Below are 26,666 nucleotides of genomic sequence, written 5' to 3' on the forward strand. Positions count from 1 at the left end.
TGAAACCATAAAAATTTACTTCATGAAAACCCCAAATTTTGTGTAACCATTTTACATCATTGTTTTCTTATACAAATCTAGAAAACGGTTCCTTAAACAAAATAAGACATTTTTACAATAGTACTTTTCTGAGACTAATACACGAATGTGAACTATAACTCCCTAAGGAAAGGATATAAAATGCAACATTTTCTAAACCTGTTTGGACATGAAACCCTTTTTTTCCCCAAAGTATCTTGTGGGCTCAGTTATAGAACATGCTATTAGAAAAATGGAATTAAGACTGACTTCTTAAATAAAACATAATGAACTAATTAAAAAGAATACTGTTCAATGACTTCCATTCAACCCTGCAGTGACGTCCAAACCACTAAGCCTAAAATTCGCTGCCTTCCGTGACCGATACTCATGCCAACTTGACGCACTGAACTCACACAGCTCTCCTTCACTCATCTTTTGCTTGAAGACATCAAACTCTTTGCTCGTAACTCCACGTCTTTGCTATTGTTATTTCTTATACCTAGAATTCCCTCCCTTCCCCACACGTGTCGGCCCTAATTCGACATTTCCGACGTCACCTCCTCTTGGCAGTCATCCAGACACCCTGCGCATCACTAGTTCTCTTTTCCTTCAACTCCCACGGAGCGTTATCTGTACTTCTCACATCTTATCTCTTTGTACATCATATACGTGTGTTCTTATCTATCCTCTATTGGATAAGGACTCATATCTGCTTTGTAATAAATATTTCTTAAAGGAATGTGGTTACAAGACATAAGCCTTGCTTGCCTTTTACATAATAGCTCCAAATGGTAATGATTTGAGTTCTTACGTCCAATTTTATTAGCCCTTCTGTTTTATCCCTCAGGATCGGCTATCAATTTTTGCCATTATTAATAGATTTACCTGTGGTGGTACCTCTCCTCCACTTCTAAGTTAGCAGTAATGACTTAGTAAATATATATTACATACCAGGCTTTCTATAAACATTATGTCACTGAATCTCACAAAAGCCCTATGAAGGAGATATTATGATTCCTGACTTACAGATAAGGAAACAGACCAAAAGAAATAAAGTAACCTGTCTAAGGTTATATGAATCAATATATGCTTGGGAATGCAGCCCAAAGCTAGTGGTAACGTTCATCTAAGACTAAATACTAGTTCAAGAGGGATACTTGTATATTCTGTAAAGAAAAGCTGAAGGAACCTTGAAGAGAGAGGCCCAACTGATACAGCGTATGAGTGGAAAGGTAAGTACTGTATTTGACACACCAAGTTTGGGACATGCCTTTGAGTCAGTCAGGTGAAGCTCTCTGCTGGGCAACTGTGAATACAGGTCTTGAGTCAGGCAGAGAGGTGCGGATGGGAGAAAGCTTTTTGTGAGTCATCAGCAGTGAAATAAATGGTGGCAACAGCTCTGGATTTAGATGAAGGCCACCATGAAAAACACAGAAAGTGAAATAAATGAAAAAGACCCAAGTCAGACACCAGAAATAACATGAAACAGGAAAGAATAAAGCAGAAGAGGAGGCTAGAAAGGAGACCAGGCGGGAAGCACCAGAAGGGTAGGAGGAAGGTGGAGCCTAGCCAGATGGAAGTCTAGGGGGAGAATTCCGTCTCAGATCATGATGAGTTGACTCAAACCAGCTAGAATTAAACATGCATTTCCTCTGATGCACCAGCCACATTTTGAATGATCACTACCATGTGGGTCAGAGCAGACACAGAACAGCACCACCCTTGCAGCAGGCTCTCATAACCTCGGAGGCCCGGCAGGGCGCTGCAACAAGGCGTCTGCTCAGGTAGCACTGCTGCTCAAAGCGGGCAGATCACATGCTAATACACGGTCAATCTGTAGAGACACCTTTGAGAACACAGCCAATTTGGTTAAATTGTGTAGCTTATTGGTGTATCAGTTACCCAATTTTCTAAAATATGAAGTTAAGAGCATTCTCATTATTGGGGACATCAATAGCTTTTAAGAACTGTGAACTAACTGTGTGCAATAGTCTCCAATAGGAACTTCCCATAGCTTCTACTTTAATTCTTACACAGACTTAGGCACACCCCTTGGTATCCACAGGGGATTGCTTCTAAGACTACCCCAATCCCAACTCCACCCCTTGGATACCAAAATCCACAGATGCTCAAGTCCCTTATAGAAAATGGCCTAGTATTTGCATATAACCCACACATATCCTCCTGTATGTTTTAAATCAACTCTAGATTTCTTATAATAACTGAGACAACACAAATGCTATGTAAATAGTTGTAAGTGCTATGTAAATGCGATGTAAATAGTTGCCAGCATGGCAATTTCAAGTTTTGATTTTTGGAACTTCCTGAAAAAAATTTATTTTAAATATTTTCCATCTGTGGTTGATTGAATCCATGGATGCAGAATCCACAGATCTTTTTTTACGAGATGAGCAAACTGATGCTCTGTAACACCAGGCAGCTTGCAACCATCCTGCTAATAAATGTCAGAATCTGGATTCCAATCTAGGTCTGTCAACCCACAAAACAGAAACTCTGTCCATCGCACAGAACCCATACTGCAGAAAAAGGTTCCATCTAGATAATCATGTGCCCAGATAGATTTTGCCTGAATCCACGGTACCAAAATATGTACTGTAGGAAGCCCTTGAATTTAATCTCTCAGACATATGTAATAACATACATATGAATTAATGAGAAGAAACTTCATTTCCTAAGAAATAATACAGATATTCATTCAAGGAATAGAAACATTCATTCATTTCATCTGTTGTAAAATATAAATATCTTCTCTAGGAACAAAAATTTAAAAGGTCATTATCTTTAAAACTTTTATGTTCAAATATAGGTCATTTTTTACTTACCTTCTTGAGCAGCAAATGTTTGACTAGCTGAAATGACTTTTGTTAGCTCTGGATTATACCTTGTTCCCTCTGGAAAAATCACAAGATACATCTGTGAAGCCATAAAGAAAATTTGGTTTGTTTTATGTGAGTGTCTTTATTGTTGCTGTTAACTTATCAATGCTAACCCTATTAATCCTAAGAGTATTTCCCATGGTGGGGAAAAAAAATGTCTATTCCATTACCTATGACCTTCATTTCAAGCAGAACCACCAAAATGCACAAATTCAATTAAGTCTTAATATAACATAGACTAGATGTGAAATACAGTCCTACATTCATCTGTAGGTCAGTCATTAAGAATCCAACATTTCTAATTACATGCAAATATTCACTAATTTAAAAACTGGCCATAAATGACTCACACAAAGCCTCAATTCATCAATGAAAGAGGTTTTTATCCCCCTAAGATTCTGCAAAATGACTTTTGAAAAGGTGTACATTTTAGGGCTTCCTTGGTGGTGCAGTGGTTAAGAATCCGCCTGCTGAGGCTTCCCTGGTGGCGCAGTGGTTGAGAGTCCGCCTGCCGATGCAGGGGACACGGGTTCATGCCCCAGTCTGGGAAGATCCTACATGCCGCGGAGCGGCTAGGCCCATGAGCCATGGCCGCTGAGCCTGTGCGTCCGGAGCCTGTGCTCCGCAATGGGAGAGGCCACAACAGTGAGAGGCCCGCGTACCGCAAAAAAAAAAAAAAAAAAAAAAAGAATCCACCTGCCAAAGCACGGGACATGGGTTCAAGCCTTGGTCCGGGAAGATCCCACATGCTGCAGAGCAACTAAGCCCATGCACCACAACTACTGAACCTGCGCTCTAGAGCCACAAGCAACAACTACTGAGCCTGCGCTCTAAAGCCCACGAGCCGCAACTACTGAGACTGTGCACCACAACTACTGAAGACCATGCGCCTAGAGCCCGTGCTCTGCAACAAGAGAAGCCACCGCGATGAGAAGCTTGCGCACCGCAACGAAGAGTAGCCCCTGCTCGCCGCAACTAGAGAAAAACCCACACGTGGCAACGGAGACCCAGAGCAGCCAAAATCAATAAAATAAATAAATAAATAAATAAAAAGAAAACGTGTAAATTTAGACATCAGGGTCCCTAAGTACATCTCATTTGAGGGATGAGATATATAGTTATATACATAACTATATAAATTTCCACAATATAAAAGGTAATAGATGTTCGTATTTCAAAAGGTTCATACAGTATTCTTATTTTATAAGACTCCCTTAATGCATTTTAAATGACTCAATTTACAAGTGGCCTCATAAATTAAAACAATGCAATTATAAATGAAGTTATAAATCAAGCTGGATGTTTACTAAGTAATCAATTAGTTTAAACTTAAGGAGCTCATGAGAGAAAAGTATGCTCATTTTATCCATCCTTACCAGATCCCAGGTAAGACCATCTACCTAGATGTCCAGCACAGAAGTATTCTTTTATCTGAATGATCTATGATTTTCACATAGATCTAAATGAACCTACGTGAAAATCTGAATTTTTTCATTAGATAAACATATGATCATTCTCTTCCAAAGTTTCATCTGAAAAGCTGGTATAATGGTGGCTCTGCAATTTTGCATTTTCAGCTTCCATGCAAATGCAGAAGCTTTTTATCCATCCATATATATAATTTTTAGAAGCTACTATCTTTGCCTAACTTAGAAATTAATAGATTGTGTTCGGTTATCCTTTCAGAATGGTCAAAAAATGTAGAAAACTGGGTAAAAAATTTTTTTAAATTAAGAATTCCTTATTATGTTCCAGGAGCCAGAAGGAAAAACCAGAAGAAAAATACTAAAATTAGTTCCCAAAACCACAAATTCCTTCTCATGAGAAAACATGTTAAATTAGTAAAGTTTGTATTCAAAGCCATGAAAGCAATTACTGAAGGTTATTAGCTTTTCACTCAATCATTTATAAATAAAACAATTCATGATTGGAATGGTTAATAAATCATGTGGTATTATTTTCTGTCTCTCAGATGTTTTACTTAAAAAACACTGACGGCTAGCAAGAAAGTAAGAAAGAACTATTCATGCAGGGTTCATTCAAGAAATATTTTTTGTACACCTATTATGTGCCAGGTGCTATATACAGAGTAACAAAACAATATGGTCTTTGGAGACAAGTGAGAAAAAAGTACACTAAACAAAGAAAAATATATAATTACACACTATGTGACTACGAAGAAAAAGAACAAGGTGATATGAAAGAAAATGCCATGAGGGAAACTAGAATGGATGATGGGTCTAAGGCCTAAAGAATGATAAAAGAACAGGTGCTTTCCCCAGCAGACAAGGAGCAAGGCAAGGACGCCCACCCTCACCAGTGCTATTCAAGGCTGCTCGGCAGCAGTAAAAAGAAACAAGCTATTGATACATACAATGACCGGAGGGATCTCCAAATGATTATGCTAAGTGCAAGAAGCCAAACTCACTCCCAAACAAAGAGTACAAACTGTGTGATTCCATTTATATAAAATTCTCCAAAGTACAAACTAATCCACAGTGACAGAAAGCAGCTCAGTGACTGCCTTGAGACGGAACAGGCACATAGAGGCATGAGGACACTTGTGGGGCCGGTGGACGTGTGCAGTACCTTGATTGTGGCAACGGTTTGTATACAGACACCAAAACTCATCAAATTCTACCCAGTCACCGTCTGCAGCCTACTGCACGTCAATCACACCTCACCAACAGTACTTCAGTGAAAAAGGGAGAGGGAGCCACCAGATAGAAGACGCGCTGTGTGCAGACTCTCAGGTGGGGAAGAGCTGGGCCATCGCAGGACTAAGAGAAAGCCAATGTAACTCCATGTGGAAGTGGAAGAATGGCATGAAACAAAATTAGACCACACAAATCGTACAGATTTTCTAGGCGCAGGATGGGAAGAGGGGCAAGCAGGGAGTGACTGCTGAGAGGTACGGGGCTCCTTTTGGGGGTGATGAAGATGTTCTGGAATTACTTAACGGTGATGGTGGCACAGCTTGGCAAATACATGGAAAACCATTGAATTATATGCTTTAGGATGGTGAATTTCACAGTATGTGAATTACATCTCAATAAACAAATAAACAGGCCAAAGCCCATTACTATCTTCCACAAATCAGTGAATGGGTTCCAAACTTGAGAAGAAACTAATCATTACACAGAATAAAAGTTACATTAAAAAAGTAAAATATGACAGTCACACAATGAGTTATTATTAAATTATTAAGGTCACTGGCTAAACAATAAATAAAGTTATTTTGTGGCCATTACGCCACACAGTAGGTGGTCTTCTATAGGAAGTTGTATTTACAGAGACTGTCCCTAGAGGAAGCACAGAGCAGTATGAATAACTGACTCCAAGCCCGGACTCCCCCCTTACAGGCCCCGAGACCCTGGACGACCTCCTCCTCCTCGCTGCACCTTAAGTTTCCTCATCTATGAAATGCAGTGACAGTGGCACCTACGCCCCACTGGGATATTACCCCGACAGAAGGTGATAGATCGACGCGCCGCCGGGACCTGCCATGTCCAAGGCCCGGAGCTGCCGTGACCACGGCGTCAGTAATGACCACCGCGGATATTCCCCATGAGGACGTGATTCCTGCAGGCTTCCCGAGCAGCCCTCCCTCTGCAGCGTGATGCCAGGTGCACCACTGCGGCACCCGCCGGGCAACCTGCTCATCAGAGAACAGGTCCGTCAAGATCTTCGACGTGCTCAGCGGAGGGCAGATCCTCATCGCTGACCTCAGGGGTCATGAGGGTCCTGTGTGGCAAGTGGCCTGGGCCCACCCCATGCATGGCAATGTCCTGGCATCCTGCTCCTACAGCCGGAAAGTCATTATCTGGAAAGAGGAAAATGGCACCTGGGAGAAGACGCATGAGCACACAGGACACGACTCCTCAGTGAACTCTGTGTGCTGGGCCCCCCGTGACTACGGCCGGATCCTAGCCTGTGGGAGCTCGGATGGGGCCATTTCTCTGCTGACTTACACCAGGTCGGGCCAGTGGGAAGTGAAGAAGACCAACAGTGCTCACACTCTTGGCTGCAATGCCGTCAGCTGGGCCCCTGCTGTCGGCCCTGGAAGCCTCATAGACCAGCCATCTGGGCAGGAGCCCAACTACATCAAGAAGTTTGCATTCGCTGTGGCTGTGACAACCTCATCACACTGTGGACGGAGGAGGAGGAGGACGGCCAGTGGGAGGAAGAGCAGAAGTCGGAAGCGCACAGTGACTGGGTCTGAAACGTGGCCTGGGCCCCCTCCGTCGGCCTGCCCACCAGCACCACTGCCAGCTGCTCCCAGGATGGTCCAGTGTTCGTCTGGGCCTGTGATGGTGCCTCGGGCAGTGCGTGGGCCCCCAAACTCTGCACAAGTTCAGTGGTGTTGTATGGCATGGGAGCCGGCCCATCGCAGCCAACATCCTGGCCGCCTCAGGGGGAGAAAACAGCGTGACCCTGTGGAAGGGGTCGGTCGACGGGCGGTGGGTGTGCATCAGGGATGTCAACAGGGCCAGGGTGCTGTGTCCACTTCAGTCACAGAGGGTCAGCAGGACGAGCAGTGGCCAGACAGGCAGGGCCTGGTCGCCACCTGCTGCCTCCAGGGCTGCCCCTTCCTGGGCCGACCGACCACACAGCTGGGAGGAAGAACACCCCGCTCCCACAGGGTCACTTTCCCGGGAGTCGTAACAAACGCAACCAGATTTATCATCTGCCTTAACGTGGTTTGACATAGTTTGTAATTCACTGTCCAGCTGAACACACACTTGCTCTGAGGGAAAAATGACAATTAACCTTCAGCTCTATTATTTTAAGATATTTTTGGTCATTTTTATGTACCTTTTAGGTTCAGGCATCATTTGGGGGGTGATTGTTTCCAGAGTAATTAAACTCATATTGCTGCTTAAAAAAAACACACAAAACAGAAAAGGTGGTAAATCCTATAATCTACTCAGTCCAGTGCCTGGTGCAAAATAACGTCGCAATTTGCTGTTACAGTGAAAACAGATCTGCTTAGACATCTGCGATGGTGCATCTGGTGGGAAGAAGAACAACGTGACATGAGTAGCTCATCACCCTGACCGAGGGGCCCTGCCTTCCCTGCCGCCCGCTTTGTGTGCTGCCTTCTTGATAACTACCTCCAAAGGCCATGAGACAAAGCAGTTCTGCTTCTCTCAGGAAGGAGAGCCCAGCACGACAGAGGTGTTCTCGTCTGATGACTTCCTTGCTACGGCTTTCACACTGCTGACCAAAAGGCTGCTCCCTTCTGTAGCTCTCCTGGAAACAGAGACGGTGGCAGCAGGGGAAGTGGACGCACCAGGGCAAGAGAAGGACGGCCACAGGGTCTGACATTTCTGGACCCGCTTCTCAATTAAGGAAAGTGTAAGTGAAACCCCTGCTCAAGGACAGGGAAGCAATGAGGACAGGAGAACACTGACCCACTGTCCCAAACCAATCAAATCATGTACAAGATTTTTGCTACTGTTCATATAACTCTCTCTTTTTTTTTTTTTTTTTGGTACGCGGGCCTCTCACCGCTGTGGCCTCTCTCGTTGCGGAGCACAGGCTCCGGACGCACAGGCTCAGCGGCCATGGCTCACGGGCCCAGCCACTCCGCGGCATGTGGGATCCTCCCGGACCAGGGCACGAACCCGTGTCCCCTGCATCAGCAGGCGGGCTCTCAACCACTGCGCCACCAGAGAAGCCCCATATAACTCTTCTATATCTGCTAAATTTTCATTTAGAAGGAACCAGAGAGTCTGTTCTTCTTTAGTGATGACCTTCCACGTAAGAAAAATCTATATTCAAGATGTGATATACCACTTTAAACACACGTACTTTGGCCCCTAACGGAAAATTAGCAGGTTACTTCACATTAACAGTCTATTCGAAAAGAAAAGAGCTATTTAAGAGTTTAAAATATATTCAAATTGTAACCAACTATTGAACTGATGATTTTCTACTAAAAACAGCCTTTTCCCCATGCTTTGGAAAAGTTAATTTACTTTTTAAGTGAACCTCCGTTTCTCACTCCCAAATGAAGACTCAGGGTTGCTGTGAGGATTAAAGGAAATATGTGAAAATATCAAGCCCTGTGTGGCAGGCTCTTAAAACATACTCTTTCCTTCCCCTCTCGTTTTTAAAAATTCTACTAGTTTACTAAAGAGTTCCAAAGCAGGCGCATTTATACAGAAATAATATCTCAGAATGTAGTAAGTTTTGATTAGCTAGACATCGTTTAATTACTTGCTTTCTTTTTAAATAAAAAGCTATTTCAGGGCTTCCCTGGTGGCGCAGTGGTTGAGAGTCCGCCTGCCGATGCAGGGGACGCGGGTTCGTGCCCCTATCCCGGAGGATCCCACGTGCCGCGCAGCGGCTGGGCCCGCGAGCCATGGCCGCTGAGCCTGTGTGTCCAGAGCCTGTGCTCCGCAACGGGAGAGGCCACAGCAGTGAGAGGCCCGCGTACAGCAAAAAAAAAAAAATAATAAAAAAAAAGCTATTTCATACTGAGATGCACAGAATATAAATAAGATGGTTCCTCTCTGCCTTCTGTCTCTCAAATTAAACCAATCTAGCACAGCATAGCTTCTTTACAAAGTTTTCTACATTTATAATCAGAAACATTCAACCCATTAAAAATTCCATTGCACATTTACAGAGGAAAGAATACAAAAATGTGGAGGACACAAAGTATCTATCTCTTTCCTCAAAGAGTGTATTATTTAATTATGCAAGTGCCCTATGTATGATCAGAAAACAGTGATAAAATCACACAGATGCACACGGACGTGGCAGGCAGAATAACGGCCCCTCCCCCAAATGTCCAGCTCCTAAGGCTCAGAACCTGTGAATAGGGCAGGTTACGGCAAAGGGGGATTTAAGACTACCAGCCACTGGACCTCAGGGTAAGGGCTGATGGTAGAATGCCGGGGTGGGGGGGCAATGCGATCACGTGATCACAAGGACAGGAAAGAGGGAGGCAGAAGAGTCAGAACCACAGACACGGCCAGCACGAAGGAGACAGACCGGCCACTGCTGGCTTTGCAGACAGAAAGAAGTCATGAGCTAGGAGGGCAGGCAACCTCCAGAAACTGGAAAAGGCAAGGAAATGGATTCTCCCTCAGAATCTCCCTAAGGACCTCAGTGCACTGACACCCTGATTTTAGTCCAGTGAGACCCATTTTGAACTGCTGGCCTCCAGAATGATTTAGATAATAAATTAGTGTTATTATTTTTTTGGCTTTATTGAGGTATGATTGACAAATAAAAATTGTATATATTTAAGGTGAACAACACGACGCCTTACTATACATGTACACCACATAGTTACCGTATTTTTTTATGGTAGGAACACTTAAAATCTACTCTTTCAGCAAATTTCAAGTACGTAATATGTTATTATTAAGTATAGTCACCATACTGTACATTACATCTCCAGAATTTATTCATCTTGTAACTGAATCTCCCCATTTCCCCCAACTCCCAGCCCTGGGAACTACCATTCGACCCTCTGGTTCTATGAGTTCAGCTTTTTTAGATTCCACATGTAAGTGAGACCATGCAGTGTTTGTCTTTCTGTGTCAAGCGTATTTCACTTAGCATAATGCCCTTGAGGTTCATCCATGTTGTTGCAAAGAACAGGATTTCCTTCTTTTTTAAGGCTGAAAAAATTCCATTTTGTGTGTGTGCGTCTGTGTACACCACATTTTCTTTATCTATTCATCTGTCAATGTACACTTAGGTTGTTTCCATATCTTGGCTGCTGTGAATGAACATGGGAATGCAGATGTCTCAAGATAGTAATTTTATTTTTTTGGATATATACCCAGGAGTGGAATTGGTCGATCATACGGTAGTTCTTTTTTTAATCTTTTGAGGTACCTCCATTCTGTTTTCCGTAATGGCTGTACCACTATGGAATTCTTATATTCCCACCAACATTGGCTAACTTTTCTATATCCTTACACTTTCATCTTCTGACTTTTTCATAATAGCCATCCTAACAGGTGTGAGGTGATATCTCACCGTGGTTGTGACTGGCATTTTCCTGATGATAAGTGATGCTGAGCACCTTTCATGCACCTGTTGGCTATTTGTATGTCTTCTTTGGAGAAATGTCTCTTCAAGTCCCTTGCCCATTTTCAATTGAGTTATTTGTTTTTTTGCTAGTGAGTTGCATGAGTTCCTCAAATATTTTGGAAATTAACACCTTATTGGATAGGATATGTGGTTTGTAAGTATTCTCTCCCATTCCGTAGGCTGCTTTTTCATTTTGTTGATTATTTCCTTTGCTGTGCAGAAATTTTTTAGTTTGATGTAGTCCCATTTGTTTACCTTTGTTTTTGTTACCTGTGCTTTTGCTGTTATATCCAATATTTGTGTTATTTTAAGCTGGTAAGTTTGTGGTACTTTGTTACAGCAGCAATAGGAAAATACAATAAGCATAATTTTCAAACATGTTATTTAATCCTATCTACCAAATAAAGTAATTATTAACAAATTTAACATATAAGGAAACTAAAGTTTAGAGAAGTTAAGTGATGTACAAAGTAACAAAGTTTAAATGGCAGATCTGGAATTTAAACTCAAATCTGATTTCAAAGCCAATACTCTTATGCACTAGGTTGGCCTCACATTTGAAAAGGAACTTGAGTTAAATTTGGGAAGAACAAAGCACAAGATTCCATATTTGTGCTGTAAACTACATGGCTCCAATGCTAAGTGACTTCTATAGATGAAGTAGTCATTTTTATCATAAATGTTTCATTTGCACCCCCAACTGATAAGTACCTTATAAAAATATTGTCCCAGCAATATTTACTGAGATGATGTATTTCTTAGTAATTTATAGTTCAGAGATATTTTTGGAAACAAAATTCTGCAGTCTCTCAAATAATACTAGTAGTGAATAATAAGAGCTGATTTAATGATTAACCATAGATTTCTGTGAGGAAAATTAAGCCATATGGAAGTTGACTTGATAAATATATTCCACCCTGTCAATTATGTGATTAACTTTCAGAAACAAAAGAGTATAATGAAGAGTCTGAGATTATGTATCTGTTTCATAGCCTTTAATATTAAAAAATGAAGGGCTTCCCTGGTGGCGCAGTGGTTGAGAGTCCGCCTGCCGATGCAGGGGACGCGGGTTCGTGCCCCGGTCCGGGAGGATCCCACGTGCCGTGGAGCGGCTGGGCCCGTGAGCCATGGCCGCTGAGCCTGCGCGTCCGGAGCCTGTGCTCCGCAACGGGAGAGACCACGACAGTGAGAGGCCCGTGTACCGCAAAAAAAAAAAAAAAAAAAAAAAAGAAGATTCATCCAGATTCTAAGAAACCGGCCTCAGACCTATAGTGACCTAAAGTGACAGTGGCTCACAGCACTGCCTCACAAGCCTGCCATTCAGCACCACTGCATGAACATCGAAACACTAGACTCTTGCCCTTGAAAAACAGAAAAGTTCTCCGGTAGCCCAAGATTAGGTTATTTGAACTGACTTTCCTACTGAAAACAACTTAAAAAGCTGGATATAACATCATCTTAACAGTATCCAAGAGCTGACAAGATGGTAAGACCAAAATTAAAGCAAACACAGTAAAGCAGAAGTAAGCCTAGAAAAGAACGTTCGTTCTAAGAGATTCGAAAGGTGAGGGGAATCGAAATGGAAGGCCACAGACCTTCTGCTGGAAACAGTGAGAGTGAACCAGAAGTGGAGGGAGCACCAAAGGCTTCATTCCTGGTATAAAAGTAAAGCAGGCAATCCAGGCCTCACGTGGACTTGCCACCTTGGTTGCGTCGCCTGGGTGGTCCAGTTAGCCTCAAGCTCAGCACTTGGTTTGGGTGGGCCCAGACGAGAGGAGCCTCAAGGGGCCCAGCTAAAACAAATGCCACTGTTCTCCGGGGGAAGGCGCTTTCATCTTACTCTTAAGCTGATTTCTGCAAATAATTTTCCAGATACAATCAAGAGCAGACAAAGATCACCAAGCACACAAGGCAAGAAGGCACCATGAGCAGGAAGAGAAGAAGCGGACGGTGGAAAGAGGGGGCAACTGGGCGGGGAGGAGGAGGGGAGAGGGGATGAGAAAAGAAAGAAGAAAAGAACTGGTAACCGTGAGCTACGTTTCTGAGCACCAGGACAGAAAACCATGCCATGCGCTGGGGAATAAAGCTCAGGCAGTCACTGGAATCATGTTGCTCTGTCCTCGGAGAGGGCCAGGGAAAAGCCACAGGGCAGCGATCAGCATTCTTCAAAGAGAACATTGAGATTTCTTCCGGGGGGAGCAAGGTTTTATAAATAACATTTACACTCAATGATTCTTCATTTGTAGATATTCATACTTCTCCTGACTTTTCAAATAACTCAACAGATACAAGAAATCCAAATTTATACTGACAGAAAACAGCTGTTCTAAAACTCCATGTGACTGAAGAAGCGGAGTTAGAGGAGCTCTGAAGTGGCTGAAGCGTAAGGTTAGGAGCGCAGTTCTGTTTTCTATTTATAGACTGAAGACAGCGAATGTTCTTGTCATTCCTCTTTAAGGTCAATACTGACAGCTACCAGCAAAGGATTGAATCCCCTGCCGCAATCTTTCTGGTGGCCAAAAATAACTGCTTACCTATAGAGGGTTTTTGTTGCCTCGAAAACTCTGAATTATTTATTACACACGGGCTACTATAGTTTCAAAACAATTCTTAAATGCTAATTTAATGTTTAAATTAAAAAATGAGAGTTGATAAGAAAAATAATGAAAATGAGCGTAATCTTACTGGAGTTCCTGCATTGATGTAGCTCTGCAGCTTTTTTCTCATTTCCTTTTCATTGAATTTGGCACTTCTCTTTACATAGATCCCTCCATGCTGCCACATAAAAAAAGAAAAAAAAGAAAAAAAAAGAGGGGAAAAAAGTATTTACTATTAAAATATCCAATGGCCAGTCATCAAAAGGGTTAACTTTATTCCCAAAAAGTGAAGAATAAAATTACATTTTAGGAATTAAATTATATTTAATACATTCATATGTTAGCATCTAGAGAACACTAGCTGAAAATTCTCCTATGTTTTCAATACAATTCAAATAAAACTGTGTGTGACATTTTACTGGAAAATACATGAATATTTAGTTCTGCTGGCAGTTAAAAATGCTTTCTTTATTAAAAATACATTTTTTTAAATAAAAAATTCAATCAGATGGATCTTAGCTCTCAATTTCTCCAATGACTTATTATGGAATCACTAAAAATTCTCCTTTCAACAAGCACTATCTTTTGAAATTTTAGAAACTGACTCTGCTACATATTTATGTCGCACTGTTGTTGACTGAATTCTGTTCTCTCCCCGAGATTCTTATGTGACTGTATTTGGAGATGGGGCTTTTAGGAAAATAAATGAGGTCATAAGAGTGGGCCCTGATCCAATAGGAATGGAGCCTTGTAGGGAGAGATTAGGACACAGACAAGTGCATGCAAAGGAGAGACACAGGGAGAAGGCAGCTGTCTACAAGCCAAAGAAAGAGACCTCAAGAGAAACCAACCCCGCTGACACCTTGATCTTGGACTTCCAGCCTCCAGAACTGTGAGCAAATAAATTTCTGTTGTTTAAGCCACACAGTGTGATACTTTATTATGAGAGCCCTAGCAGGCTAATACAGGCACCTTCATAAAAATTAAGGTAGCCTTAATTAAACCTCATAAGTGCACTTCATTGAAACGTTGCATCAGGTCAGCTATTTTTTTGTACTCCTTTATACTAATTTGAACGCATCTGTAAAATTAACCGACTGGATGAATTTGATTTTGTCTTAATCCAGAATATGCGTAAAAGGAAATAAAGAGAAGCAAGGAGGGGACAGGATAAAGAGGAGAGGAAGGGTGGTCTTAGATTCTGGTCATGGTTCCTTCCACATATGAACTGGCTTGCCTGAGTACAGAGAAGAAACTCAAAGTGCTCGACAGAATGTATGTCACTATTTACCCAAACTGAGAGGACTGATGAGAATAAATTCATTCTTCACTAACTCTTTAGAATTAAAGCCAAAGAATGCATATATTGCAGTGTGAAACTTTCCCAAGCTTTCAATGACATGATGTCTATTCTTCACATACTATTTCCTCCCCATCATTTAATTTGCTTATTAAAGTCTATTTTTTTTTTTAGAGAACTAGGAGCATCTTTTGTTCTTTTTTAAAAATATATAAATTTATTTATTTATTTTTGGCTGTGTTGGATCTTCATTGCTGCACGCAGGCTTTCTCTAGTTGCGGTGAGCGGGGGCTACTCTTCATTGCGGTGTGCGGGCTTCTCACTGCAGTGCCTTCTCTTGTTGCGGAGCACAGGCTCTAGGCACACAGGCTTCAGTAGTTGTGGCACGCGGGCTCAGTAGTTGTGGCACACGGGCTTAGTTGCTCCGGGGCATGTGGGATCTTCCCAGACCAGAGATCGAACCCATGTCCCCTGCACTGGCAGGCGGATTCCCAACCACTGCACCACCAGGGAAGTCCCTTAAAGTCTATTTTAATTAAAAAACATCTGAGTTCTTTCCCATATATATGGAAGCTACAGAAGTGAAGACCAGGTATCTTTCCTTAGGAACTCCCTGATTAGTGAGGAAGCAAAATATGTATACGTGTGTGATATAAAGAGAATTGATAAGTGTTATAATAAAGATAGCCGGAAACAAAAGCAGAGTGGAGGAAAGACAGTACTGAGTGGAGGTCAATCACAGGGCTTAAATGAGCAAAAGCTCGCTATTGCCCTTTTTATTTATTTATTTTTTAATTTAACCCAACAGTAAGGTTCCCAAAACACCTGCTTTTGGTTGGGATGAGGGAGCAAAGAGATCTCTGTTCTGAATTCTACAGTTAATCTGCACCTTATAATGTTCACAAGCTGGCAGTTTGGAAATATTTCGTTTTCTGAATGTCTATATATTAATATGCATTTTTCTACACATATAAAATACTTAGTATTTTATAAATACAATAATTATAAGAAATATAAAACTGGAGAGTCTGTTTCCTCGTATTTTGCTTGTAAATAACTATTTTTGAATAGCATTATTTCTGTTTCATACAAACTGTAAAAAGCAAATCCTTTTAAAATAAAATTTTACTTCGTGGCATAAAGTCCACTACTTATTAATCTATTCCCGTTCATACATGCACCCAGTAGTTTAAAATACTTTTCATCAAAATATATATGGATTTTATTTCCCTTTAAAAGACTCAGGAAAAGAGGAAAGGAGACGGGCAGTAAGTACACTAACCTCCAACACCACAGGGACACTGATCATGGGACTTGGGGCAGCACGGATGGGTGGTACCACTGTCTTGTGTCCAGCGGATGACTTTCAGATTTATATATTTTCAGAGCTCACCATAACTTTAGCTTTTCTTCTTTAATCGATTATTAAAGTCTTATTAACAAGTCTGTCTTCCAAACACATTTCATTCTTAATATTTAAAAAATTACATATCAAATAATTTATTCAGAAAAGGCATAGAAAAATGCTAGTAATCCCCTTCTGAATAACAAAGAGCCTGTTATATAGTTCCATGACCTGATGGTTATTATGTAATTTTAAAGGATTTGCATAAAATAACATATATTGAATATTTATTATGTACCTGACACTCATGCTAGGCACTTTACATATATAGCTGTTTTTTTATATCCTACAGATAATTACTTTTTAGTTTCTTAAGGTAAGTGTCCATCAAGTTCTAGGTCTTTACATTTTTCTATTTGTTTGGTTTTTGTACATTTGCATTTTTTTCCATTTAATTTAACAATCTGTGTAACCAGATATATATATATAAACACACACCATTAAAAATGTCAGACAAAATCATGTTAATTTAGAATAAACTATTAAACCCATAAAAATAAACCAAAAAAACTCATACATTCATATTAAATGTATGTTAAATTTTAAAATCTAAAATTTTCATAAGCCACATATATATAAAGAAAGAAGCATGGGAAAGTTACCTGAGAAAAATAACACCCATACAGTGGAAGCCATTTGAGCCCATCTTTCAGCACATAACGCACGTGTCCGAGAGCGTTCTGCCTGATGGCCAAAATATCAGCAACTATCCAGTCAACTGCAAAGACAGAATCAATTAGTGCGTAAGTGACCCTGGGTGAACTCCAGCATCCCCTCCACAGAAACACAAAATGCCTCTTCACAAGACTGTATGAGGATATGCTTTGAAAAATATTAGGGTTAGAATTTTTAAATTACTTTAAAACAACCCCAGACATTTGCAAAATATAAATTCTGTGGAGTTTTTTAGATTTGTTTTTTGTTTTTTTTGTTCTTACAGTTCTTGAAAAGCTTCTCGTCTCAGGGATAAAATGCAAAAGTCACAAACCATCAGAGTAATCCAAAAGCAGCATGAACAAAATAAAATAGGCTTCTCTCCTTCCTGACATCTAGAAAACATGAAATTATAAGCAAAAAAATGGCTAAGTGAAACTGTCATGTGCAAGTAACTATTCTGTATACACCAATATGTGCAACAAGAGGCAAGGACACTTTATCCTGACCAATGACGTTCAGGACACAATAGTAGGTTCTAATGGAATTCAAAACAAAGATCTCTCAAAGCTTACAACTATGTTGGGCACATATGTGTTCTTTACATAATCAAAGGACATGTAGCCAGGCCGCTAATAACTCTAATTCCATAGATATGTTATGTATGACTAAAAGTTCAAAAACAACAAAAAGAAGAAGGCACGAGTGAGGCGCCGACAAAAAACTCAAAAAACCTATAGGAAGAAACAGGTTGTTAACTGATCTTTCAAGCAGAGCAAATTCCGAACAGAAGTAGCCCTTCCTTGGGACTAGCCTTCCTACCAAAGCGAAGAACCGGAGACCAGCAAACTGTACAGAAGACGGCAAACACAAGAGATGCTTTAAAGAGATCAAGAGGAAATAAAATGAAGTTAAGGCAGCAAATGGTGAAGGGTCTGGAGGACCCGAGAGATCTGGATTTGAAAATAAATGGCTGAAAACTACCTTATTTCTTCATAAGAATGAAAATGATAAAAATGAAATGTGAGGGAGACTTTTCTCGTATCTACAGATGAATTGGAAGATGGGATACTTGAAAAAAAATTAACAAGAATCTGTGAAAGGATTCAGTCCTAGGATCACAAGTGTATTCAGGTCCAGGGAAATGAAAACAAAAGGAGCAAATTCGAGAGGAAATTTTTTTTTTTTTTTAATAAAAACCCTGTAGGAAATAAAAACCAAGAAAATAACGGAGTAACAATAAAATTTCAACCAAAAGGGACAGTTTTCCACAGGATTACAGGAAGATTAACTCTTAGCTATGTGAAATTCTTTAGGCAATGCACCATACTGGACAGAATATCCTAAAGAAGTATATTAGCCAAGTTAAACGTTAAAAATTATCCTTTTGGAAAAATGTTTTATCAATTATTATAAATCCTTCTTCTTAATCTTTTTTATCATTCATAATTAACTCTTTCTTGATGATTTAAGAGGTACAATGATTACATCTATAATTCCTATTATGGCTCCTTTAAATAGAGTGATGCAAAGATTTTCCCCTGTAGTAAATGATCCCCAGCAGTGGTGTCTATCAGTTGGCGACGCCTACTCTATGGAACTATCAATTATCACTTTTCTCTAAGGTATGTACCTCCCTATAGAAGCCCTCTCCCTATCCCCTTCCCTGTAATTCAGATCAATTAAACAGTCACTGATAAACACATTTCTTTCTAACCATGTCTTGGAAACTAAATAATCAAGCTAATGTTATAACTATACCTAATGTAAAAGTAAACAGACTCAGAATAAATTCTGAGAACTTAGCGTATGGTTTCCAGGCTACAGTATATTCTGGAACATATTTGGGATACAAGGCTAAAAACAAGATTTGGTATCTTTTCCTGGAACAATCATTTTTTAAAATGTGGAAGAATCTGAAAATGCATTTTTATATTAAAACACACATGGTTATATGGTAGCCTAGGATACATCTTCCAATAACTTTTAAGAGAAAGTGTAAAATTTACAGAGTATGTCATGTTGTAACGAACTGTCCTGGCTATACCCTTAGACTTCTGAAATATTTAGTGGAAAAGTTTTAAGAACTAATTTAGTAGTCAAAAGACACAAGCTTTGTGCCATCAATTTTTGCTACTCAATTATCTTTTTTACTTTTTTAAATTCTCAACTAGGTTTCAGATAGGAGACACTAGACTACAGCTGAGTTACTGACGGCTGAGATGCTAACGTACTACCTTTATAACTATTCACATTTTGTGTTCTGGCATGAGATCAAGAAACGCAGCTGTGTGAGAATTCTTCCATGGTGATCCGGCCCAAGCCGTTGCTCCCATTAACTGGGAAGAGAGGAGGGGAGGGCAGTGAGGAGAGGCAGCGAGAAGATGCCAGCTTTCTCACCTGTGTTATCAGGTAACAACAGCGCCCAACTCATAACGGCACAGCGCGGGCTGAAGGAGATCCTGCATGTGAGCACTCGCCTAGCACGGATCCGGCGTGCCCTCGGGATTAGCTGTCATCATCACCACCCCTATTGTTCGCTGCCCGTGTGAGCCGAGCTCTCTGTGAGATTACGAGCTGGCCTATGGAAACTGCCTAAAAGCCCCGACCGGTAGACATGACTCACACCTGACCAATAAGGCTCAGAGAGGCTAAGTCATTTGCCCACAGTCACACAGCCTATTGCAGAATAGCTTATGAATCGGGGTCTGACTCCACAGCCCAGGCCTCACCATACATGTTGTTAGTCAAGACAAATGTCACCTAAACCAAGAAAAGGGAACCTTCATGAGATTAAAAAGGTACAGAGTGTCCAAAGCAGAGAGCTAAAGAAGGCCAAGAGGAAGGACTAGTGGTCACTGCAGCCTTGCTGACTCTGGAGGGAAATAAGTTCACAGAGACTAAGAAAGCAGAGACAGCAAGGGCACATCAAGTGAAAACAGGGGACCAGAGGGACGAATTAAAATGCCAATTCTCTGGCATGCCAGGCCAAGAAAAGACTCTTGTATTCTGGCAGGCCTTGTAGAGGGTGAGCAAGGAAGCCTAAGCTGAACAGCAGTCCTTGACATGTTCTTTCTGCTACTGACATTTTCAGATTACTCGGCTGTGGTTTTTAATACCTCAAAGGGGTTTTAAAAGGGGTACCTAGGGCCTCCCTGGTGGCGCAGTGGTTGAGAGTCCGCCTGCCGATGCAGGGGATACGGGTTCGTGCCCCGGTCTGGGAGGATCCCATATGCCGCGGAGCGGCTGGGCCCGTGAGCCATGGCCGCTGGGCCTGCGCATCCGGAGCCTGTGCTCCGCAACGGGAGAGGCCACAGCAGTGAGAGGCCCGCATACCGCAAAAAGAAAAAAAAAAAAAAAAAAGGGGTACCTAGACATAACAGGCCAACGAGCCATGTCCCTGGATAAGCTTTAGGGGCCTCTGGAACCTCAAACTCTAGGCAAAGTTTTATGTGCCCATTTTTCTGGGAAAAGGCTACGTATCTTCTGTCACATTCTAACTGAAGCCTATAATTCTAAAGTAATTTAAAGTCACTATCTAGTTATGTTCCTAAATTATGGATTTTTTAAAGCATTCAAAAAGCAACCTTCTCAACTCCGAACGACGGACTGGTATGGGCCCGGTACTAAAAGTCCAGGCCCTCAGAGGTCAGGTGAGAGGACGGGAATGCAGACTGGTTCTCTGTGATGAGACACGTGACGTTTTCACGTCAGCCGCGGGCTGCCTAAGGAGCTCACACTCCCCACTTTACCCTTCCAGGTCCAAACACAGAAGAATCGTGAAAAATCTGTGTCCTCCCAAATGTTTTCCCAGAAGTCCTCACTCTGAAGTATTGGATATAAAGGCCAACACACAGTAAGCAGACAGATGACAGCAGTGGCTATAATTTTTGTGCTATTATTTTTATTACTACTCCTCCCACCTCCAGGAATGTTCAGGGAGTACTTATTCCACAGGTTTGTGCTGGTACCAAAGCTCTGTTGGCAGAACACTATTTCCATTGAAACCTGGAAAAAGGGAAGTTGGCATGGAACCTGAACAAGGAATTTGTGTGTGTGTGTGTGAGGTACGCGGGCCTCTCACTGCTGTGGCCTCTCCCATCGCGGAGCACAGGCTCCGGACGCGCAGGCTCAGCGGCCATGGCTCACGGGCCCAGCCGCTCCACGGCACGTGGAATCTTCCCGGACCGGGGCACGAACCCGTGTCCCCTGCATCAGCAGGCAGACTCCCAACCACTGCGCCACCAGGGAAGCCCCTGAACGAGGAATTTTAAGAAAGAATTCTTTAAACAGAAAGAAAACTCTAAATGAAATTAACCAGGGGCTCAGTATAAAGGAAATTGGGCTATCATGAGCCACTCCCTGCCCTAGACCCACAAATCCTTTTTATTTGGATATTGGAACCCTGGTAGACATATGCCATCAGCAGCAGTACAGGAATAGCAAGACTGTGTTAGCAGTAAAAAGCCCGATATGACTGGAGAAACAGTCAAAATAAAGGAGGAAGTCAGGCTGCCTTATAGGCCAGAGTTAGAAGTAGACCCTGACCACAGGGCTGGTTGCTTTGCTAAAGTCAAATGTAATTAAATCAAATAGTCTTAGCAGTCATGGTAATAAAGCCAGGGAAATACAGGTACATCAAATTCCTATTCACCCTTCAGAGCATCAGCTCTTGACCTAGAAAACTGAGTGTAGTCAGTAACAAGATAAGTTGAGAAAGATGCACCTCAACTTCTTTACCTTTCTTTACCTTCCAGAAGGTATACGTAGTAATAAAAGTAACCATGAAGAAACACAGCTGACAGGAGGAAGATAAAGGACAGCCACAGGCATTAGTCATTTCCCAATCAGGTGTTTCATTCATCAGCTTGTTTTTAGCTTTGAACTTCTGGGTACTACACTTTTTAAAGTAATAAAAATAGAATTTAGGAAGTGTGCATCAAAAGCAGTTACAGCTTTGAAAAAATATGAAGTGGGATGTTTCTTGGACTGAATTATCTGGAGAACTAAAAAGTACCTTAACCACTGTTAATTTCTTAGTTTGGTTACTGTATAAGATGCCATCATTGGGACAAAGTTGGTGAAGGGGTCAATGGACTCTACATACTATTTTTGTAAATCCTTGTGAATCTACAATTATTTCAATACAAAAAGTTTTTTTTTAAGTACCTTGAGCTAATTTAACGTATATACTGCACTATACTGGAGACCAGAGTCTTCTGTGATTCCTGATAGAAGAGCAAGCTATAATTAAACCCAAACACTTGAAGAAGCAAAAGGAACTGCAGACATTAGTAATTAATACTGTGTTTAAGGAAATGAGCACTCACAAATCAGTACAACCTTTCTGCAGCTTAACAATAAAAATATAAAATGTTTATACAGTATGATCCACAAATTCCACTTCCAAAAACAAAACTTAAAAAGGAAGAATACATAGACTATTTACAGAGATATTCAAAGAGAAAAAAAGGAAAGAAAATAGCTTATATACACCCAGCAGAAGGAAAATTCATAGCTTTCACATTCCTGATTTTCCAAAAAACTAAAATCACAAAAATACGAGGTCACATATAATATCTGCATTGAAAATTCATGTTTTACCAACAACAACAAATCCATTAAAAAATATCAGAACATTACTTTGAATTACTTCCCTACTGTGCGTAGAGAAACCTGTTTCATGCAAATGAAATACAAACCTGTGCTTTGATGATTTGCTAAATATATTATATTTTCTTTGTTTTTTGGCAAATCTCCATATAGCAATATCTAAAAGATAAAATAAAGAGAAACATTACTTTGATATTTTAAAACATGTACTACTGTAACATACAAAATATGACAATGTCAAAAAATTGACAAATACGCAATGTCATGAATAGTCCCATCCATGACTAATAACTATTAGACTTCTCTTAGGAGCCTCAGAGACCATAAACAGCACGTGTCTATAAAGCAGTTGAGCGCAGGGCAGGTTAATGGTCATAAAGTAAAGCAATGATCAGTATCCTCCTGAGTTTTTACTGACTGCTCACAACATCTGAAACACTGTTCATAAGGTACAGCGTCCTTCCAAGAGCCTACAGTGTAGTGGAAGAGACAGGCGCGCATACAATAACTGTGATGAGACATATGCAAATATTATGAAAATACAGTCTCGATTAAAGAACTGTCAACTGCAGGCAGTAGTAGCATTCATTAGGTGCGGTTTCAGCAGAGAAGGTGAAGGAAGGAATGTTTATGAAGAGAGGAACAAAGGAACATAAGTGGCAGCGTCTGAGGCCAGTAATGGTGCACCTGGCAGGGTGCCGGCACACCCAGGCTGCACCTAGAGACGGTGAGCTGGTGCAGGCAGGCCGGAGGAGATCTGAACCAGAACGTACAGTCTTCTGAATACCAAGCTAAAGATGAAAACTTGATTCTGTAAGTAATGGGGAAACTTGGTCTCCTGATTGGGACTCTTTACATCTCTATACAGAGCACAGGGAGTGCAGGATCAGTGACTTGTAGGAAGGGGAAACTGCACGACAGGGTGGGGTACACAGCAGCCTTCAACTCCAGCTGTCGTGCGTGCTTCCTTTCTTTAGCTGGGTGGTGGGTACACAGGTGTTCCTTATATGAGTCTTTCTGTAGTTCTCTATGTCTCAAATGTTTCATAATAAATTATTTAAAGAAATTGGAAGTATATTTTTAAAGACTTCAAAGGAAATGACTCCTAACACTGGTTATTTTTTTATTCAGGGCGTTTTTGTTTCTGTATCTTGTCATCACAGATTATTCAAGATTATGAATTAGCCACAGATCTATCTTTTTACATAGCCACAGAGATTATCTTTTGATCACACCACTACTCATTTATATCTAACAACAGAACAAAGAAAAAGACATTAAGCCAACCTCTCTGTAGATAAATGGAGCTAGATGACAAAGCTCTGGAGACCAGGGACTCAGACTGAGATTTCCTATATCTTCCTCAGAAAACTATACAGTGCTATGCAGGTAATATGAGTTTAAATTTCTCCTCAATAATTTTTTACTAAGAAAGCTTATCAGTGTCAAAACAAAAGAATGAAATCAATAACTTGATGTATGCAGGGTTAAAAAGTGGAGTCCTGGTCTGTGAGCAATCCCTCTTCCTAACAACGAGCCAGAATTGCTTTGAGACCACTGGGTGGGACGCACTGGGTTTCAAGTACTGCAGCTACACGACAGGGTATTTCTGGCTTGACTTCCGTGGATGAGACATTCACAGTGAAAGGCTGTGGTTTAACTGATTCAATCTGAATACCACTCTTTGGAGACCTGCCTGCCCCCAGGCTGAAGACAGAACTTGAACCACTAGGAGACTCTCCTTCCCTTTTCTTGCTCTGAGCTTCATTTAGAGACCACAGCCTTTGAAGGTAGATGGCATACAAGCTATTAAAAGGTATTTTTTTTAGTTTCATTGTGGTAATCATTTCATAATGCATACATATATCAAAACATCACATTGAACACCTTAAATATGTATAATTTTATATTTTTGAAAAATAAACTAAAAATTTAAACAATGGGTGAGCTCCCAGGCCGATCCCCTGTCCTCCAAAGCCCCCTCCAGGCTGCGTAGGTCCTTGGGGGCATAGGAGGGAGGCCGGGCAGATCAGGAGAGGCAGGCGGAAGGGGCCCTCCCAGACTGGAGGAGCAGGAGAGGAGAGGAGAGCGTTTGCCCTGTCCACTGGAGCCCAGGAAGCCTGCTGGGCTCCCAGGTGAGGTCCCCTGCCCTCTGAGACCAGGGATGGGGTGCACGCCTGGGCCCCTTTGTTCCTTGAGCTTAAGCCCCACTGCCCACAGCCCCCAGGGGCCTTTTCCAGCCCTGTGGGTCCTGAGCACTGACCCCGCCCACCACCCAAACCTTGCCCCTGCTTAGGCCCCGCCCTCCACAGCCAAGGCCTCCCCCCGCCCCCTTTTTTTCATTTCCCTCCTCCTCTTTTTTTTTTTTTACTATTGTGGTACTAATGTACCTTCTGGTTGTTGATTCATCTATATTTTTATTTTTATATTCTTCCTAACATATCTGTTAGTTTCCTAGTCTAATTTTATTTTTTACTTTGCTATTGTTTTATTGTTTTTTTTGTTTTTTGTTTGTTTTTGCTGCCTCAGATGCCTTGCGGGATCTTGGTTCACGAGCCCCTTGTTGGGCCGAAGCTCCTGTGGTGGGAGCTCTGAGTCTGAACCACTGGACTAACAGAGAACCTCAGACCCCAGGGAATATTCATCAGAGTGAGGTCTCATGGAGGTCCTCATCTCAGCACGAAGACCCAGCCCTACCCAACAGCCTACAAGCCCCAGTGTTGGAAACCTCAGGCCCCAAAACCAGTAAGACAGGAACACAGCCCCACTCAAAAAAAAAAAAAAAAAAGAGATGGCAAAAAAATATGTCACAGGTGAAGGAGCAGGGTAAAAACCTACAAGACCAAATAAATGAAGAGGAAATAGGCAGTCTGCCTGAAAAAGAATTCAGAGTAATGATAGTAAAGATGATCCAGAATCTCCAAAACAGAACGGAGGCATGGATTGAGAAAATATAAGAAATGTTTAACAAAGATCTAGAAGAACTAAAGAACAAACAAACAGATATGAAGAACACAATAACTGAAATGAAAAATACACTAGAAAGAATCAATAACAGAATAACTGAAACAGAAGACAAATAAGTGAGCTGGAAGACAAAATGGTGGAAATAACTGCCGAGGAGCAGAATAAACAAAAAAGAATGAAGAGAATTGAAGACTATCTCAGAGACCTCTGGGACAACACTAAATGTGTCAACATTCGAATTATAGGGGTCCCAAAAGAAGAAGAGAAAAAGAAAGGATCTGAGAAAATATTTGAAGACATTATAGTTGAAAATGTCCCTATTGTGAGAAAGGAAATAGTCACCCAAGTCCAGGAAGCACAGAAAGTCCCATACAGGATAAACCCTAGGAAAAACACACCAAGACACATATTAATCAAAATAACAAAATTAAATTCAAAGAAAAAATATTAAAAGCAGCAAGGGAAAGACAAAAAATAACATACAAAGGAATCTCCATAAGGTTATCAGCTGATTTTTCAATGCAAACTCTGCAGGCCAGAAGGGACTGGCAGGATATACTTAAAGTGATGAAAGAGAAAAACCTACAACCAAGATTACTCTACCGAGCAAGGATCTCATTCAGATTCGATGAAGGAGTCAAAAGCTTTTCAGACAAGCAAAAGCTAAGAGAATTCGGCACCACCAAACCAGCTTTACGAGAAATGCTAAAGAAACTTCTCTAAGCAGGAAACACAAGAGAAGAAAAAGACCCACAAAAACAAACCCAAAACAACTAAGAAAATGGTAGTAGGAACACACATATCAAAAATAACCTTGAATGTAAATGGACTAAATGCCCCAACCAAAAGACACAGACTGGCTGAATGATTACAAAAACAAGACCCATCTATATGCTGTGTACAAGAGACCCACTTCAGACCTAGGGACACACACAGACTGAAAGTGAGGAGATGGAAAAAGACATTCCATGCAAATGGAAATCAAAAGAAAACTGGAATAGCAATAGCCATATCAGATAAAACAGACTTTAAAATAAAGACTGTTACAAGAGATAAGGAGGGACACTATATAATGATCAAAGGATCAACCCAAGAAGAAGATATAACAATTATAAATGTTTATGCACCCAACATAGGAGCACCTCAATACATAAGGC

General features: G+C 41.2%; 1 protein-coding gene and 1 pseudogene across 3 annotated transcripts in view; one reads left to right on the plus strand and one right to left on the minus strand.

Moving 5' to 3' along the window:
* Nucleotides 1-26,666, minus strand: part of AGPAT5 (1-acylglycerol-3-phosphate O-acyltransferase 5) — a 60,780-nt gene that overhangs the window by 19,926 nt on the left and 14,188 nt on the right. The window contains exons 2-5 of one of the 2 annotated variants that reach the window (XM_081221228.1): nucleotides 22,632-22,701; nucleotides 16,878-16,993; nucleotides 13,659-13,748; nucleotides 2,865-2,955 (exon numbers count right to left, since the gene is read on the minus strand). In XM_081221228.1, coding sequence (XP_081077354.1) covers nucleotides 2,865-2,955; nucleotides 13,659-13,748; nucleotides 16,878-16,993; nucleotides 22,632-22,701 — 367 coding nt within the window. The remainder of the gene's footprint in view (nucleotides 1-2,864; nucleotides 2,956-13,658; nucleotides 13,749-16,877; nucleotides 16,994-22,631; nucleotides 22,702-26,666) is intronic. The other variant, XM_081221229.1, reaches the window with a different exon arrangement.
* LOC308608106 (protein SEC13 homolog) lies at nucleotides 5,470-7,997 on the plus strand (annotated as a pseudogene). Its single transcript has 3 exons — nucleotides 5,470-5,523; nucleotides 5,609-5,671; nucleotides 6,545-7,997. The product of its transcript is annotated as a protein SEC13 homolog (transcript).

The sequence above is a fragment of the Mesoplodon bidens genome (genome assembly GCF_964165515.1).
Source record: "Mesoplodon bidens genome assembly, chromosome: 20".
In the NCBI taxonomy this organism is placed as follows: Eukaryota; Metazoa; Chordata; class Mammalia; order Artiodactyla; family Ziphiidae; genus Mesoplodon; species Mesoplodon bidens.